Source organism: Alexandromys fortis, unplaced genomic scaffold, assembly GCF_014885135.2.
Source record: "Alexandromys fortis isolate MF-2015 unplaced genomic scaffold, M_Fortis_MF-2015_v1.1 scaffold_20, whole genome shotgun sequence".
Lineage (NCBI taxonomy): Eukaryota > Metazoa > Chordata > Mammalia > Rodentia > Cricetidae > Alexandromys > Alexandromys fortis.
Window position 1 is genome coordinate 272,696 of NW_026067903.1, and position 19,265 is coordinate 291,960.

The 19,265-nt window shown below is 47.7% G+C and overlaps 1 protein-coding gene across 1 annotated transcript in view; it reads left to right on the forward strand.

The window, feature by feature from the left end:
* The window catches only part of Tgfbrap1 (transforming growth factor beta receptor associated protein 1), a 43,253-nt gene extending 31,782 nt beyond the window's left edge, over window positions 1-11,471 (forward strand). Inside the window, exons 8-12 of the mRNA XM_050134768.1 lie at window positions 1,931-2,074; window positions 4,406-4,552; window positions 5,316-5,475; window positions 6,649-7,082; window positions 8,923-11,471. Of these exons, the coding sequence (XP_049990725.1) occupies window positions 1,931-2,074; window positions 4,406-4,552; window positions 5,316-5,475; window positions 6,649-7,082; window positions 8,923-9,099 (1,062 nt within the window). The 3' untranslated portion in view covers window positions 9,100-11,471. The remainder of the gene's footprint in view (window positions 1-1,930; window positions 2,075-4,405; window positions 4,553-5,315; window positions 5,476-6,648; window positions 7,083-8,922) is intronic.
* The last annotated feature ends 7,794 nt before the right edge of the window (window positions 11,472-19,265 follow it).

Here is a 19,265-nt window from a genome sequence, read left to right on the forward strand (position 1 = left end):
AAGGCTGATTTCCTTTTTAACAGTGACAAGGGGCCCTGGAGAGATGGCTCGGTGACTAAGAGCAACTGCTGCTCTTCCAGAGTCTGTTTCCGCACCCGCATTGGGCGGCTCCCAACGTCACAGCTCCAGATCCTAGGGATCGACCCCTCTTCTGGCCTCTGTGGGCGCTGCACACATGTGGCATCTGCACACAGACATGTACATACACATCAATGTGTATTTAGAAAATTGTCACATGGTATTGTACACATTTCTTGGATTCAGTGTCCCACTTGACTCCTGCTTACAGTGGAAGGTGATCTAGTCATGGTCATTGGTGTCCCTGCTACCGTCTCTGCACCGGGAAACTTGGAGCTCGTCTGTTTTAGAGATTTATTCACTCCAGTGAGCACAGATAACTAAGGATTTTTTTCTCTAACCGTATTTTAGTAACCCATATCCAACTTCCCCCTGCCCATTCTGTCCCTGACTTTTAACTGCTAATACCCATTGCTTTTCATGACTTTCATGAAATGAGCTTTAAAAATGTGATATTTTTGCTGAGCCAGCAGGCATATGACATCACCTTAGAAAATTAGGGCAGCAGGTAACAGTTGCATTTGTAGTTTGCAGTAGTAATAACAGCAGGCGTTGCATTGCCAGTGAACTGGGCAGGTGCTTCCCGTACAGCACAGTGTAGAGCCACAGTGATGAAGTTCCTGCTCTGTGGCGGGGCTGCGATGTGAAGGCCAGCAGGGCTGTTGGGCCTCAGCTGAATGCCATTGATCTGTTAGCCTTGTCTCTTGGCTCTCACCTTGCAGCTTCCCATTGATCTTTGCAGAGATCTTCTCACACCCTGGGGAGATGTGCTCCCGTCTGCCCTGTGATGCCTCAGATTGCATTGGGTGCTAGTTTCCTCGGGAGACTTTTGTGTAACATCAGCTCCCTGGCTTTGGCCGTGCATTCGTGAGTTTAGTCTGCAGCTACTTTGCTAAAACCACAATAACATAATTGCAGAGAGAAGAGAACAAGACAATGAGTCTCCATCATCACATGCCTCAAGGCCAAGAACAGATTTGGATATTACAAACAAAACGTTTATTTTTAAGACATGGTAGCAGCATCTTTAGATTACTGCACGTGTGTTATGATGATGTTAGCACACTATAGAGAGAGATTTGCATACTTGAATAATATGGAGTAAATATTCATAAGTGGCAAAAGCGCCATAAAAAAGTCAGTATTTTTCAATGGACCTTTGATTCAGTTATTTAAGTGGTGAACTCAGGACTGAAAAAGCTAGTACACATTAAGCATCCTAATCCGTTTTAATTGGGGGGATCACCACTATTCTGAATTGCAGATTATTTTCGATTTTGTAGTATTTGCATGTATAAAATGAAATGTCTTGGATGTAAGACCTGATCCTAAGCTAAATTTCACTGTGTCTTACACAAATAGCACGAAAGTAATTTATACAATACTTTTTATAAGTCTGTGCTCAAAACCAACTTTGATGGTGTGGAATTTTCCACTTTTAGCATCATCTCACATTGGAAAATAATTATATTTTAGCACATTTGGGTTTTTAGATTTATTTCTCAAAAAAAAATTAAAACTGATCTAAGAATTTGCAGCTTTCTGTAGTATAGGTGGGGCAAAATGGTCAAGACCAGAATTGTTTTAGATTTCGGAGTTTTTCCGATTTTGAAGTAATACATGGGTAGAGAGAGCCGCCACAGCCAGCCACCCAGTCTGCAGCCCTGAAATGCAGGCTGCACTATCAACATGCTGGCCCGTGTTCAGATTCTAGACTCCCGTGTGAGTGATGCTTCAGCTATGTTTTCCAAAGTCTTAAGAGAGTAAGGAAAGAAGGACTTTCTGAGATAGTGCTACAAGGTATTTAACATTCTAGATTTAAAATTTTTTTTTGGTTTCTGTTACTTTTCAGTTGTGGGTGAAGATCGTGAACGGGGACATCCAGGATTCCACACGCTCAGACCTGTATGAATACATCGTTGATTTTCTTACCTACTGCTTAGACCGAGAGCTGGTGTGGACCCATGCTGACTGGCTGCTGCAGAAAAGTGAGGAGGTTTGTGTCTCAGAAATGCTTTCTCTTCTGATGAATGACGCCAAAGCCCTAAACTGCGGGCAGAGTTAGGTGCCAGGGTGGGGAAGCTACATTCATATCCCCACCGCAGCCCCATTTTCTGTGTGCCATTTTAAATCCCTCCCTTTGAGCATGAGCAACTGCCACAGTCTGCTGCTGCTGCTGCGGTCTGCAGAACCCTCTTTCTGCAGAGGCCCCTGGTAGAAATACAAAGAGCCTAGCCTGCGCATGCTCCCGGTGTTCCAAAAACACTCTACAGTTTCCTCTTCCCCTGCTGCGGAACAGAAGTCTGCGTTTTGTTGTCTGGGATGGGTGTAAGACCTGCACAGCCAGGTCTTTTCCAAGTAGTCCCCAATCTGGGCCCCATCAGGAAGAACATCTTCCTCTTCTGTTTCCATCGCCCTTCTTAGAGGCTGTGACATGGAGGTGTGAAGTGGCTCGAAGACCTGGCTCATCTTGGAGGCTGGAACAGGACGATAGAGAAAAAAACAACTGTTGGCTCTTGGCTGTAGAGCAGGGGTTCTCACCCTTCCTAATGGTGCGACCCTTTGCTACAGCTCTTCATGTTGTGGGGACCCCAACCATAACATTTTGCTGCTACTTTATGACTATAATTTCATTGCTGTTATGAATCATACTGTAAATATCTGATATGTGACCCCAAAGGGGTCATGGCCCACATGTTGAAAACCACTGCTCGATAGCTAGGCAGCAATGCTCAGAACAGAAGGACACAGACCTCAATGAGACTCCACAGCTTACCCCCACAAAGGCAGCAAGCTTAACAGACCCATTCCCTTGCCCCCCTCCCCTCCTTGTAGAGACAAGGTCAGATAGACAGGTTCAAGGCAGAACTAAGCAGACTCCTCTGCTGTCCATCCTACTTCCTGAGCCAGGTCAGAGCCCTTATTCTTTGCATACTGAAACATTTAAAAATTACATTTATTTAATTTATGTGTATTTATAGACATATATGTACATACTGTGTGTATGATGGTCAGAGGACAGCTGAGGTTCTCACCTTCCACCATGCATGTCCCAAGTATTGAACTCAGATATTCAAGCTTGGCAGCAAGTAAATTCCCTGCTGGGCCAGCTCACCAGCCCCGCCTTGTATAGTTTTTATTCTATTCCTCCTTTCCCTCTACGCATGCCTACAGAACACACCATGTTCCAATGGCATTGCTACAGTGTCACTTAAAGGCTTAGGTCTTTTTCACTCACCAGGCAATCAGCCAAACTCACCGAGATTCTGTGCCACATGGTAGCCCACCACTTGACCTCTGTCATCTCTTGAGGGATGGCTCACATATAGGGTTAACAGACCTTTTTTTCTGGGTGGTGGTGGTGCACACCTTTAATCCCAGCACTCAGGAGGCAGAGGCTTGTAGATCTCTGTGAGTGCAAGGCCAGCCTGGTCTACAGAGTGAGTTCCAGGACAGACAGCTGGGGCTACACAGAGAAAGCCTGTCTTGGAAACAAACAAACAAACAAACGACAATATAAACAAACAAACAAAAACCTCAAAAAAAAAAAAAAGAAGACTGAAGACAAAAAGAAAAACCAAACAAACAAATAGCAGACTTTTCAAGGTCATGTAGGCAAATAGTGCTGAGACACAAATCCAGAAGACTTGTAGCTCTGTTGTGTTTTTCGTGTTTGTGGTTCACAGGGTGTGGGGGTGTGCATGCAAACCTGTAGGCATACAATAGTACTTGCACGTGTAAGTGCAGAAGGGAACCCAACAATGTGTAATGGCTTCCTCAGTATTTCCTTAGATGGCAGAATTGGCCCAGGGAGCTCCTCATGGCAGACATAGGAAGGCAGCCTGACAGTTGTTTAGGGACCACAGGCTCAGATGGTGGACTAGCCAAGTGCATTAAATAATCTGCTAGCCAGACAATGTGTTCAGAGAAACAAGAGCACTGTACTGGATTTTGTTCCTTAAAGTTTGCAAGGGACAGTCTCTATGTAGGATAATCTTCATAAACTATTGTCTGTTGCATGGCTGTCAAAGCCTATTGCCAGTGACTGCTGTATTCCCTAGTTTCCACCCATTCTAGAAGAAATCCCAGCCATGTGGGGATTATTTCAAAATGCCAGCCTCTTTCCTGTCTGCATTGTGTCCTTTGTTTGCTCTTTCTAGGGACTTCTTGCTAGACTGTTTTCTCCCATAGTTTTGAGCTAAGTGTGGCGTATGAAAAGCCACACCTGCTTAATACATTAGCATATTCTGCATGATTTTGGCCAACCCCCGAATGCTAAGTGACTAAAAGAAAGATGAAGAAAACTGAATTGCTGTTCTTTCTGCAGATTGGAGTTCAAGTTTTCACCAAGAGACCTTTGGACGAGAAGCAGCAGACTGGTTTTAATCCAGATGACATTATCAGTTGCCTTAAGAAATACCCTAAAGCCCTGGTTAAATATCTGGAGCATCTTGTTATCGACAGGAGACTGCAGGTGAGTGCTCAGAGCCTGGACTTAAGGTCTCTGGCTGTGGTGTCTCTCACAACTTAGGAAAGGGAACCTGAGTGTCACTTTTCCAGCAGGCCACAACCCTGGTCACTCAGTCTGTGTTTGTTGATATCTGAGGGATGTGAGCCTTCGTGAACGAGACCTGGAGGCTTAGAGCTGGATGTGTTCTTCTCTGTCTCATTGCCACCTCACTTCTCTTTTCTTTGTTGGTGTCCTCCAGGAAATGGGGGAAGCTACGTCATCTATAGGGTACTAAAGCCTTTGCCTCCCAGAATGAAAATGTGCTCCCCCGCCAAGTGTCAATCGTCTTTCCAGCATTATGATTAACCCCAGGCAATTAACTTCTGAAGAGTGGATGGTTCTTTGGCCCCACGGCTCTAGAGATTTCAGTCTGTAATGGGTTGTCCCATTCTTTTGGATGAAGAATCTTGGCAGAAGAGGGCAAGGCAGGGCATTTGTTGAGGTCCCACTGTCCCTGCTGTGGTCCTACTCCATCCCCTTGGCTCCCATCTTTCCACATTTCACCCCCAGCGCCCAGTAGCATCCCATGGAGGCCAGGCCTTTAACAGTGGACTTTGGGGGGCAATTCAGCTTCCAACTATAGCAACGTGACTGCAAACCCTCCCTCTGTGTTAGAGCTTCTGGGAGTCTTCCAGTGCTCTGACCGTGTCCTGACCACTGTGTTTGAGAACCTGCCATGGCCTCCCTCATGTAAACACTGTGTCTGGCTCATCCCTGACTTCTGCAGAAAGAAGAGTACCACACCCACCTGGCCATCCTCTACCTGGAGGAAGTGCTGCGGCAGAGGGTGGCCACTGGCGGCAAGGACGTAGATGCCACTGAGGCGCAGACCAAACTCCGGAGGCTGCTCCAGAAGTCTGACTCCTACCGCGTCCATTTGTTGAAAGGTGAGGATAAGATTGTGTCCCAGTGAGAGACTCTGGGGCTGGGGCAGGGAGCCATTGTCCCAGAGCACAACATTTGGGTCCCATAGGGTGCTTGCTTGAGCTCCTTTTCCTCAGCTGTCCTGATGAGTTTTGGACTGAGCTTTTAAAGCACATGATTCAGGTCCTTCTGATGACTTCAGTACCTTCACCACTCAGTATCCCTGGGGTATTGGACCCCAAGGAATCTCAAGATCTGCAGTACTCAAGCTCTGAAGGGAAATGTCATAGTCTGAGCATAGACTCTGTGTAACTCACACCTAACTTAGTACCTTTGTCTGTGCCGTAAGTATGGCAGCTCTTAGTAATTATTTCCTGACTCTCACTCTGAGGAGAGTGGTGATGCATGTGTGCTGTGGTGTCTGGCTGCTGCTGCTGCTGCATTTGACACAGGCTATACAGCCAGTCCTTTACCCCCAGGCTGGTAATATCTACCTCAGGCATCAGGCCTGAGGAGCAGCCCATAGTGACTAAGCTACAGATACCAGCGCCTATCATTTGCTATTAACCTTGGCCCTCAGTTGTCCTGGGAATATCCCATTGCAGCAGGGAAAGCTCTTCTGTCGTCCCCTATTTCACAGCTTACAGGGGAGCAAAGTGATCTCGGTAATGAAACTCAGCCCATCAGCCCACTGAGAGAGCCTTGATCAAGACTGGCACTGCCCCTGGGCTGTGTCATTTTTTAGAAGCTTAACTGCAGGGGGAGCAAAGAAAACGTTTTTCTTTCTGTTCTGCAAACTCGTTGGATACAGATAATACAATTAGGATTTTTTTTAAAATACCGTGAACCCATGTTCCTTTCAGTTGAAATAAAGGGGTTGAACATGGATTTTTTTTTTTTTTTTTTTTTTTAGTAAAGTGGATATTTGGATTTTATCCATGGGTTCTGCATCTGCAGATTTAGCCAACTGTGATTTGAAAGTATTTCCCCCCTAAATACCATAACCTTATAGTCAGCTGCATTTAAATCCTCCAGGCTGATGGAGGTGGCTCCTTGGATTTTCCCCTGGTGACTCAGAATCTTAGAGAAACCATCAGCCATCTAGGTGGCAGTATTTAGCAATGTCTAGGTAGAACAAGCAGGTGAGCTCAGCCAGCCAGCCCAGTCTGTTACTGAGTGCCAATTTTGTCTGACAGAGAAGATCCAGGGTGCTGGCCTGCCCATGGAAAGCGCCATCCTCCACGGGAAGCTGGGCGAGCACGAGAAGGCCCTGCATATCCTGGTGCACGAGATGGGGGACTTCTCTGCAGCTGAGGACTACTGCCTCTGGGGCTCCGAGGGTCAGGACGCAGCCTGCCGTCAGCGCCTTTTCCACACACTGCTCGCCATGTACCTCCATGCGGGCCCCTCTGCCCATGCGCTGACTGTGGCTGCTGTGGACTTGCTGAACCATCACGCCAGGGAGTTTGATGCCACCCAGGTCCTGCAGCTGCTGCCTGACACCTGGTCGGTGCAACTTCTCTGCCCATTCCTCACAGGAGCTATGAGGGACAGCATCCACGCCAGGAGGACCACACAGGTGGCTCTTGGCCTGGCCAGATCAGAAAACCTGATTTACATGTATGATAAGGTGAGTGCCCAGCCCTTGTGCCAGCTTGCTTCTCTGCGAGCCCTTGTTGCATGAGAGGTGAGTCTTTAACCTATGAGAACGTGGTCTTCGTTAGTTCTTATTCCCTCTACACGTATTGATTGCTCCCACCAAGATACGGAGATCTATATGGGCAGAGGCAGAGGCTGCGCTGGCAGGCAGCATCAGTGAGGTATCTTCCATTTGGACACCAGTAGTCGTGAGAGTGTGTGGAAGCTGCATGTGCTCCCTCACTGTAAGTCCAGCACTCACTGGAGGCTGGGGCAGGAAAACCGTCAGGACCTCAAGGTTAACCTGTGGTACAAAGAAAGTTTCAGACCCGTTTGGGCTTCAGTGCAAGACCCTGACTGAAAACAAACAAAACCAAACCAGGGAGAATGTGTAGGGAAGGTGAGTCGTGTACGACCAATGACGCTCCCCAGACACATTCTTTACGCCTTCAGAGCACTTTATAGCATTACGCGTGGTGTCTTCTGCTGTCCTTTCTATTGCAATGGAGGAGAAAACTGAGCCTTGTGACAGTTACATGGAAGAGCCCGGAAGTACCTCCTAGACCAGTTCAGAGACCCACATTCTCTTCTCCAAGATGAAGTCCTTTTCTGGAAACCCCATGTGGCTGGCTAGAAGAGCAGAGTCATTTCTTGTCCCACACATGGGTCTTCCTTAAGACCCTGTGGCCTGGGGTATTTAGTCTCACCTCTGTCTAACTCCTTCTGGCTTCCCAGCACATGTCCTGGCCGTAGTTGCCTGGCCATGTAGCATGCTGTCTTATCTCCTATCCTTGGCACGTACTGACCCTACAACCTCCAGTATTTTACCTTTTCTTCATGAACACCCAGGCAGCATTTGGCGGACCTGTTTTTCTCTACCTCAAAGCGTTAATTAAGCTTAAGTCTTTTGCCTACCCACACCCCTTGTGTGTGCACTGACAACTTCCTCTTTTCCATTTAGATTTTGAGGGCAGGGACTTATATTAGTGTTCCCCTAGTGCCTATCCTGGTAGGCTGCAGGACTGCATGTTGAGGGCACTCGTTTGTGCAGGAGAATCCCCTGAGTTGCTGCTTGCCCCTGTTGGTGGTCCAGCTTGCCCAGACTGACAGAGACTGTATAGAAAAACCTTAGCATGTGCAACTCAAGTCTAAATTAGCGGACTAGAGTCAATATTGACAGGTACTGTTTCTTACTGACTTCCAGAAAATGAAACTGTGATGTGGGAATGTGCTACTAATCAACTGCGGGGCTGTGACCACATCCCTGATTAGGGTTTTGCTTTTTATTTGCAAGTGAGTGTCCTCCTTGGTCCCCTCAGCTCTGATAGTAGTGACTTTGTGGCAGTCAGTCAGTGCTTTTGAGAATGCCGAAGGGAAGAGTTTGTGTAGAAATTTCCAGATACACAGTGGTTACTTTAAGAAAACTAACTGCTGGGGCTGGAGAGATGGGCGGCTCAGATATTAAGAGTGTTTACTGCTCTTGCAGGGGGACCTGGGCTCAGTTCCCAGCACCCACATAACTGCTCACAGCTCCAGTCCCGGGACTCTGATGACCTTTTCTGGCTTCTGCAGGCATGTGATGCATGGAAACCCATGCAGGCACACACACACACACCTGGGAAAAGGAATAAACAAGTCTCGAAGAATAAAAGGAAGGCAGCTCTGCTGCTCTCTCTGCTTGCTCATTAAGAATAGCTCATTTCCACTGCTTAGGTCCCATGTCCAGAGGTTGATGGCCGCAATCCTGTGGGCAGTCGTCGTCCGCTGCAGACTGTGCGTCCGTCCGCCCGTTCCGACTCAACAGCTTCCTCACGATTGCTTTCTGTTTGCAGGTGAAGCTGAAGGGAAGCGCAGTCTGGCTCTCAGACAAGAAGCTCTGCGAACTCTGCCAGAACCCTTTTGGCGAGCCTGTGTTTGTCAGATACCCAAATGGAGGGCTCGTGCACACCCACTGTGCTGCCAGCAGACACACGACCCCCAGCTCACCCAGCCCTGGCACTCGGACTTGAAAAAGCATGGCTCCAGGCTGCAAAGGGGATTCTGGGTTCTTTTCCAAACCTGCTTTGTGCCAGCCAGAACAAAGGGAAGGCATCTGGGTGCCAGGGAACTGCCAGCCCTGGGAAATGAGGGCACCGCAGCACTGATTGTTCCTCGTGTGAATGTAAAAGGAAAAGGCCTGACACCTCGAGACTAGCGACAGGCCAGAGGCTCCCCGTCCAGGAGGTGACAGTCCTTCAAAGCACAAGCCAACCTTGAAAAGCAGGCGGTGGAGCCAGGGCAATCCCGACACAGGTGGGGCCAGGGAAGGAGCTCAGCTCCACCTGGCTCAGGCCAGCATCCAGGGTGCAGAGGCCCTGAGGTGGGCGCCTTGCCTTCTGGGGAGGTGCGCTCTTGACATGGGCTCCGCATCTGCTGCTAACGCGGACACAGTGTCTGTTCTTCCCGTCCTGCTGTCAGCCTCGGGAAGCCATTGCCCTGTCATGGAAGCACTCACTCGGTGTAAAGGCCTAGCTCTGACTGTCTATCACATGGAGATCGATTCAGGAACCTAAGCTTGAAGCAGGCAGGATAGTAAAGTGACTCAGTGGGCAAAGGCACTGGCCACCAAGCCTGACAACCTGAATTCAGTTCTCAGATCTTACATATGGAAGGAGAGAATCAACTCCCACAGGGTGTCCTGCCTACACACACACACACGATAGAAGAGAAAAAAAGAAAAAGAGGTCGGAGTGGGAAGCTGCTTTGCCCATCCTGAAGATTGCAACTAAGGGGGCCCAGGTTGTGTGATGGCCCAGATACAGGTTCGTTTCCATCCACTTGATTGGAAACACCTTGATGGAGATCCGCAACTAAATATTTTTATTTGAATTCATATCATCTTTGTCGTTTTCTCTCACTTGGAATTTCTGCAGCTGTTTTCGTTACAGAGATCTCTTTCCTCGTTAAAATGTACCTCCTACTGAATACTTGGGAAACTCAAAGGGAAATGTGCTGAGTGGCCGGTGAGCCTTCGGGAGGGGCTGGCATTGGCCTCCGCCCTGTAGCGGGGGGGGGGGGGGGGGGGGGGGGGGAGGCTCGCCTTGTTTTCCCCACAGGCGTTTCTGCAGGACCCCAGGAGGCAGTCTGGCCAGGCCACATAATCTGCCAGCACTTTCTATGCCTGCCTGAGCTTTCCGGAACCCGCAGAGGAAGGGTCTCCTCCGTGACCAGCTGGACTTGGGGTTTCTGCTCTTGCCATTTCACTGCCCTCTTCCAAGTCACCCGGTCACCCCAGGAGGCTGGCTTTATGAGGACCTCAGGGTAGACAGCACAGCCTCCACTATGATACCTGAAAAAGAGCATCTCCTGGGCTGACGGGATGGCCCAGAACACACCGTCCCTCCACCTGCCTGAGCTCCCCTCACTGTCCACTCTTTACAGAATGCTCCTGTACTTACAATGATCACTGTATTTCTTTTCCTTTTGGGGTTCTGAGCAAGCCGGGAAGTAAAAGCGTCTGTCACTGTACCCCTTTCCCTGCGGGTGTCCAGTGTCTCTGAGAATAAATGAAGTCTCCTTGCAGCTCCAGTGTCCCAAGGATGACTGAGGACACTTCTCACTGCTTGTCATTATACGCAACGAATTGGCATTACAGTTCTCAAAGCACGAGTTACCCCATGAGCAGTGTCTAACCTGAAAGCACTGTTCTCCCTTCCCAAACCGGGTCAGATCTCGGAAGGGGCTGTGTCTGCTCACTCCTAACCTGGAAACACTAGCCTCTCCTCTGAGTGTTGATTGACAAAGTCGAGCAGTCCAACCCCCTCCCAACCCTTTACCGTAAACAGTTCTACAAGGCGGAGAATCACCTCATCTGTTACAAGTCCCGTTCCCTCACCGTCCTCACTCTCCCGAGGGCCACTTCTCAACCCCCTTTTTAAAGATGAACCCATGGTCCTATCACAGCCCGTGACTGTCCACTGAGTGGTGCAGTGACCGCTGGATTCAGGCTTGTCCCTCCCTTTAGGCTCCGCAGCCGTCCTGTTTGGAGCAGCATGGGCTGAGATGGGTTCACCTTTGTATCTGCGGGTGGGACTGTTTCGTTGGGGGAACCGTTTATCTGCTGTTGCCTGCCAGGTGCCACCTACGCTATGGGCACCGGGTGTGAGAACAGAGCAGAGAGGGGCTTCCTGAGCCGTGCTGGATGCTCCCGGAGCACAGAGAAGCAGGCACTGGGTCCCGCTGTCACACGGCACCTGTTACACAACTGGGCAGTCCTTGCTTTCTGCTTGCTCTCCCGTAGGAACCTCTGTCCTCACAGCTTCCTTTGCCTCCTAATGGGTCCCAACTCCACACGATGTACAAATGTAAACTTGTTGATTTTATTAAAATTCTTCTAATTCTTTGTTCCTTTTTTTGTCATTTTTTTTTTTAAACTAAAAGTCACCTTACTAAAGTGCTGGCTTCTACATATGCCGCCTCGTTGGGAGGAGTTCTAGAGTCCAGCTGCACTCTGCCTTTTCCCTGTGCCCATGGAGGTGCCTGCAGCTGGCCTCTAAGTGCCGAGGTATGGAAGGGCACAGACAGCATTGCTCCAGGTCCAGAGAGAGCCCCTCCCTGCCTTCGAGGGCATGAGGCAGAGTGGTGGAGCAGACCCCTGAGACCATCCTCTAGCCTCCATCATCCCTGCCCTGAAGTGGTACACAGGCGTGCACCAAGTGTTTTCAGATCAGTCCCCTCCCTGCAGTGGTCACAGCAGGTCGTTGGGCAATCCTGTTGGATGTCTGTGCTCATGGACCTGCATCGTGGGTACTGCTCCATCCCTGAGCAAAGGGGACTACAAAGAGATCTTTGGGACTCCTCTAACCTTCCTCTGTCATGTAGTCAGGTAAACCTGACATCCGTGGAGTGAGGCAAGCTGTCGGGGCTCAGATTTCAAGCAGAAAACTGGAGTACGTGGTAATTTTAGTTTGGCACCTGTCCAGCAAGATGACCACCTCACCACCTCACCCCCCCACCCCGCCCCCACACACACACGTGAAAATTCTCTTGTCTGGCACTTCACCAAGCAAGGAGACTCCCCCTCCCCCCAATAAAACTAGCCCAGGTTTTACTGTTATTCCATTTACCATGGGTGCTGCTTTCAGAGACGTGAAGCCGCAGCTGGGATCGTCTCTTTGTTTTGCACACGGGTACCCTAGCGTCTATTAGCATATTAAATAACAATAAAGCAAGAGATGGTGGAGGCTAAGCTGGAGCCTGGAAAGAAGAGGCTACATTCACACCGAGTTGTGAACCTACTACAAAGATAAGAGACAAGGCTAAATGGCAGAGAAAGAGTAAACTGTCCTAAATGTGTCTTGTGGAGGCAAAGACTGGCGTCTGCCTCGGTTAAATGGACTGTGACTTGTGTTAGGAGCAATTAGATATTAACTAATACCCCATTTGCTCCTAGCAGATCTGTCAACCTTAGCGTTTGAAATGAAAACCTACAAGCATCTAGACCATATGGACCAGAGACCTTCTCACCTCCGCGGCGAAGCTCCGTGGCCGGAGCTCCAGCTAAAGGCTTGTTAGCATGCTGTTTGGAGAAAAGCACGGAATTAATGATGCCTGCTTTCCTTTGGCTTGCAACCGGGGAAAGGAAACCAACAGCTATAATTCAGTCTGCAGCCTAGAGTGGTAAATTAGCTAAATGAGACCACGTGGCAAGAATTAGAGAACAACGCACGGCTACTGGACCACGTGAGACTTTTTACCAAGAAGATGTTCGATACCAAGAGACTTGTGTGCCACTGACTCTGCTACTCTACCTGGACACAGCCATGTCCCTTAGACCTTGGGGTCTCATCCATGATCAAGGGGTAGAGCTGGGTAGCGTCTGGGGTTCTTCAAGAGTTAACTTTCTGATTAAGGGAATCAGGGTAAGGGAAGGGATGTGATTGAGCGTTCAACGCTCAGTGCTGCCCTTCAGGGCTTGGGGAGCCCCAATAGCACCCAGCACAGAATCTCCTATTTGGCTGCATGACTGTGGGTATGTCTGTCTGTCCCTATGAGCTGTCAGCACTCCCCTAACTCACTGCATGGTCGCTGTCCAGGAAAGTGACCACAGCCATCCACATGGGGTCTAGCTGTCTGGTGTTCAATTGTTCCTGTTCTCCAGTCTGTGCTAAGATGCGTTCTTTTGCCTCTGGCGTCTTCGACTCCTTCACCACTCTGGTCATCTCTCTCTACGGAACATTTTCCGTTTGTCTTAGTTGAGACAGTAAGCCTTCCCTCCAGATTTCATTCGCGTTCTTTCTCAGCTCAGCAGACAAATCCCAGCCAACTCTCAGGAATAGGAGCTAAAGTGACCTGGTTTCCATCATTGCTTAAAATTAAACTGACTTGCCCTGCCTCCCCCTCAGTGGTCCACACAAACGTTTGTGATTTACCTGGGTCAGCTGATACACATGACAGAATTAGGGGAGCCCGGCTGCCTACTGTCCTTCACTCTCTCCTCTCTAGCTAGGATGTTACAGGAAAATCCCCCAAATCCATTCTAAATTGTTTCAATACATTGCTGAGTTATAGGCCACTGTTGACTAAAGCCTATAAATATGTATAGCCAAATGCTAAACTTTTGCGTTCTTGGGAATCATAGGACAAGAAAGCATTTCCTTGATTATTTGCATAATAACGTACACCTCTCAAAACAGTTTCTTTGATTTCAAATAATTTACCAGAATATATTTATTTTATATGAATAAACCACATCAAGAAATCAGCGTTTTGCCCCAAAGAAAAGCAATAACAGTTACTATGTCACCAATGTGACAACATTTTAAAAGTGTTCCTCTTTCAAACCATAAACATTATCATTGTAAGTACTATTATTTTTTCATCTATATTTTTTGTGGGGCGGGGCAGGGTTTGCAACCATACATCCAGAAATCAGAGGACAACTCAAGGGGGTCAGGTGGGTCCTGGGGATTGGACTCTGTAGATGGAAGTTTCTGCCCCATACGATCCTATAGCCATTCAGTCCCAAATAAACACACAGAGGCTTATATTAATTATAAACTGTTAGGCCTGTTGCTCGGGCTTCTTACTAACTCTTCAACTCAAATTAACCCATAATTCTTAACTATGTTTAGCCTTGTGACTTGGTACTTTTTCTCAGTGAGGCCTTCTCATCTTGCTTCCTCTGCTTCTTGCTTACGACTGCGTCTCTGCCTTTTGTCTTCCCAGAATTCTCCTAGTTTGGTTGTCCCACCTATATTTCTTGCTTGGCTACTGGCCAATCAGTGTTTTATATTGCCAATATGAGTGACAGATCTTTATAGTGGACCCACAGTAGGACTCTGTTCATTAGACTTGGCAGTAATCATTTCTCATCACTGAGACTGTATACTAACCCTGAAACCACTTTTTATTTTATGCGTATGAATATTTTACCTGCTTGCGTGTCTGTGCACCATATTCATTCAGTGCCCACGGAGGCCAGAAGAGGGCTTTGGGACTCCCCGGGATGGGAGTTACAGGTGACTATGATCTGTATTATACCATGTGGTGCTGGAAATTGAACCAGGATCCTCTGGACGAGAGCTAAGGCCCTTAACCAATGAGGCACCTCTCCAGGTGCCTACTCTGCAGTCACTTTGGAAAAAGAATTTTTCTTTGAGATTTATTTGTTTCTGTTTTCTGTGTATAGGTGTTGATTCGCAGATATGTTTGTGTGCAATACCCATGAAGTCCAGCAGGGGGTGCCAAATCTTCTTGGAACCGGAGGTATACACAGTTGTGAGCTGCCCTGTGGGTGCTGGGAATTGAAACCTGATCCTCTAGAAGAGCAGTGGGTGCAGTTAACATCTGGGTCATCTCTCCAGCCCATGCAGCCACTTTTAAGTGTACCTTTTAGTGACATGAGTATAATCACATTGAAACACAACCATTACCATCATCCATCTCTACGTGTTCTTGATCTGAAAGATTCTGTGTTTAGTGGGGTACAATGACTCCCTGTCTCCCCTTCTCCTCTCCCTGCAACCACACTCTTTTTCCTGTTTCTGTGATTCTGATAATGCCAGGGTTGCTCAAATAAGTCAAACCATGCGGTTCTCTACCATGACTGAACACACTTGGCCTATTGTGTGACCGTGTCACAACTGCCTTTTAAAAAGCAAACCTACAATTCATTTCATGGTTTTAGATAGTGTGTTACCATTAGTGTATGTATTTGCACACTGACTATTTACATGTATATGTATTTGATATTGGAATTTACTAGATTAGAAACCATTGGATTGTATTAGAATTAGAATTTCTATTTCCTATATCCAGACCATGTAAAATATAACTTTCTATCAACTCAACTAAATGGCATCCATCTATTGTCTGGATCAAGTGACTAAAACACACCAATGAGCAAAGCCGGTGTGAGGTCTGCTGTGGTTCCTTAAGAATGGGTTTAGATGTTGTCAACACGGACTCCCCACCACCCATCTATGATGTGACACTTGCTTATCTACAAAGGTTTGTGCAAAGTCTATTCAGAAACAAGAGCCAGACTAACTCATATAGGGAAGTAGAGCAGGGGCAGGTGCCTACAGGTTTCAGTGTGGGACAAAACAGGCAGGGGTGTATTTCATAGTAGGTCTCCTAATGGATGCTAAGTTACCGTAATTGTCCCCAACCTCTCTCTGTATACAACCATTCAGTCGTGTGGGGAGGGGCGATACCCCAATTCTTAGATCCTTGGTCATATCCCTCCTTGGAGAATTGCTGAAGTTACCGTGACCCCCATTTTTACCTTTGAGGGGGTCATGATGTCGATATCCACAGGTGCTGACAGCCTGAAGAACTGGCTAGGATTGGGGGTGTGTGTTCAGATTTCTCTGCTTCACTTTGTTGGGGGAGCAAGGTGACCTTTTGAAGAGTGTAAATGGTGGGGGTGGGGTCAGGTTTGGGATGGGATGGGAAGGAAGGGCTGGTGTTCCACTTCTCCACGGGCATGAGCTGAGGAACAGCATCTGAGGAAGTCAAAGCCAGCCTGCTCCCTTTTCCTGCCACCATGGGGAGCCTGGAACTGCAGATTCCCCGGCGTGCTGGCACACCTGCCTGGAAGGACTGTGTCCCGGGTAATCTCTGTGGCATAGACCAAAGCAAAGGTTATCTAATTATAGAGGCCGGGCATGCGAATTGGCGAGCATCCTGTGAGCGAGCGCATCATTATCTCTGCCCCGTCACTGTAATTTCACGCAAGCGAACACAAGAGGCAGACAGGGCACTGTCTGTCCTGTGTGAGCTTAATCTGCCCCCACTGTTGTCATTTTCAGATGTTTTTCTGTGTACGTAGATGCTGGGAAATGAACTGTTTCGTTAGCAATGAACAGAAGAGGTCAGCTAGTCCCAGCCCACTGCGGCCTTGCCAGGGTGCTTATTACTTAGGGGGAGGGGGAAGCGAGCTAATAAAGCTACTGCATATGTGTGGAGAGGGGGAGGGTGGATAAGAATTGGCCAATACAAGACGTCCCACGATATACAAGAGACGTGGAGTGGATGCTATGTATGACCTATAAAGCTCATGAGCTTTGTGGTCCAGTGATTTTGAATGTATCTTTCCCAGCTCACATCACAACCCCATTCAACTGAGTGTTTTCCTTTTCTTCTTCTCTTCTTTTTCTTTTTCTCCTCCTTCTCCTTCTCCTTCTCCTTCTTCTCCTCCTTCTTTTTTTTTTTTTTGAGACAGGGTTTCTCTATAGCTTTGAGAGGAGAGTTGGTCACAGACGGCTAGTGGTGTCATTGATAATGGTTGTGTAATCCAGTCTCCAAAGAGGATAGGTGCAGATGGACTTCCGGGAGCTGCCTAGTGGCTTTGCTGGACGGTCATTCCGTTGAGAGGGTGGGGAAGGCAGAGTGCTCCTCCCTTCAGGCCTCATCCCACTCATTACCTCCACCTACCTACCCAGCTGTACCCTTTGCAGTTTCCTCTGTGAAAACAGGCTAAGTGGAGGCAAAATGGCTCCCTGGGTTCTGTGAGCAGCTGTACCAAATTAGTCACACCTAGTAGGGCATTTTGGGAGTTCTGGCTTATAGGCCACCATGCACTTCTGCTACTCTTTGGGCTGTTATCTGAAATGGGGGGGGGGTTGTCTAGTCTGAGGGACTGAGCCCCTAACCTGTGGAATTTGATGTCACCTCCAGGTAGACAGCACCAAACCGAATCAAGCCAAATGCTATTCTAATTGGCAAGTCCTTTCGGTTCTATTTGAGTTCAGAAAAATTCATCTGCCTGTCTCTCTAACCATGTTCCACCTTAGCCCATAAAAAGGACAAACTGATAGGAAGAAGCAGGTGCCCAGTCCCTCCGAGACAATTACAGTCTCCAAATCCCAGTGCCTACCATGGACCAGGCCTTCTTTGGGCTCTATCCGATAGATATGTAATGTCTACTTGTTTGTTTATGTTGATGGGGCTGGGGTGGAAGCCAGAACCTTGAGGTTGCTAGACAATCACACTCCTACCAGCTACACCTCATCCTTTGCTTGCTCTTCAGCAAGGCTTTGTGTCTGGGACAACTCTCTTTATTTCCCAGATGAGGGGCCTGAGTTCAGGGTGCTCCGTTATACTCAGAATGAAGCGGGGAGTGAGCAGCTGTGTGTACTCTGTCCAAACTGTGCTCAGTCCTGAACTCAGTACCTCGTGTCCGGAAATAGGAGAAATTGACCTCGATTTCCATGACTCCTTTTAATGCTCCCAACATTCTTGGGACTTTGCTGTTTTTTCCTCTTAAAGATTTATTTACCTCTATTGACGTGTGTGAGTTTCTTGCATGCACATATGTATGTATGGTGATGTGTGTGCCTGACGCCTACAAGAGGCCAGATGAAGGCACAGGAAGCCCTGGCATTGGAGTGAAGGACGCCTGTCTGTCATCACGTGGATGCTGGGAACCAAAACTGGGTACTACCCTGCAAGAGCAGTAAGTACTCTTACTAGCTGAGCCATTGCTTCAGCCCGGAACCTTTGCTTTTATTCTACTCCAACAGTGGAGACCTAGGTTGAAGACGAAATGATGAGGACTGACAAGACAGCTCGGTGAGTACAGGTGCTGGTCACCGAGCCTGACAGCTCAGCTTCAACTCCCTGGACCCACATAGCAGAAGGAGAGACACCTTACTACCACAAATTACCTTCTAACTTATACACACACGCCGTGCCCCACTTTTCTACCACATAGACACAAATAAATGCAAAAACAATGAAAAAAAAGTGATAGTTTTTTGGAATCCATTATAACTACAACAATATCCTTTGGTTATACATGCACGGAGTCAACCACTCAGGGTTGGAAAATAATTGAAAAAAAAATTCTTTGTGCTAAATACGAACAGATTTCCCCTGTCATTCTTTTGAAGAAAGAAGTGTGATATGTTGTGTACTTGTACGCTGTGTGCATCATTTAGTTTAAAATCGTCTACGAGTGCTTCAAAGTACCCAGAAGTGTGTGCACTGGTTCTCTAAATATTATAGCACTTTATATAAGAGACAGAGCATCTCTAAATGCAGCTATCTGTAGGGAATTGGTTCCCGGACCCTTTGAGGATATGACGCTGTGTCTCATGTCTAAAGCTCCAGGCATCTTCATGGGATGGGAATTATTTATTTCTGTGGCCGAGAGGTTTCTTTCTCTTCCTCAGGCCTTGACAGAAAATATATATATATATGTGTATATATATATATACATACATACATACATACATACATACATACACGTATGGAGCTGTTCTGACATCACAGAGCCCAGAAATCCCAGGACCTGGCTAAACTGTGGGCCAAAGAGAATGAGAAATAGAGGAATGATTCTGAAACAAAGCAGCACTTGCCCCATCCACTTCCATCTTGTCAAACTTGCTGGTGACTCACCGGCTGTCTGCTGCAGGGAGGTCACTGTGATTTTGGAGTTGCTGCAGCTTTAAAGTGTTTTTCCCAAACTCTGAGGTTGCAGCCTCACACCAGTGTGATGGTGTGAGGAGATGGAGCCGTGGGGAGGTGATTCGGTCATGAGGGCTCACTCCACTTTCCTAAGTAGAATTAGCATCTTTATTCTATGTTTTTAAATATAGAGAACAATAGAGAAAGACAGCTGATGTCAACCTCTGGCCTTCCTGTGTGTGTGTGCGCACACACACACATACACACACACACAAGTGAACAC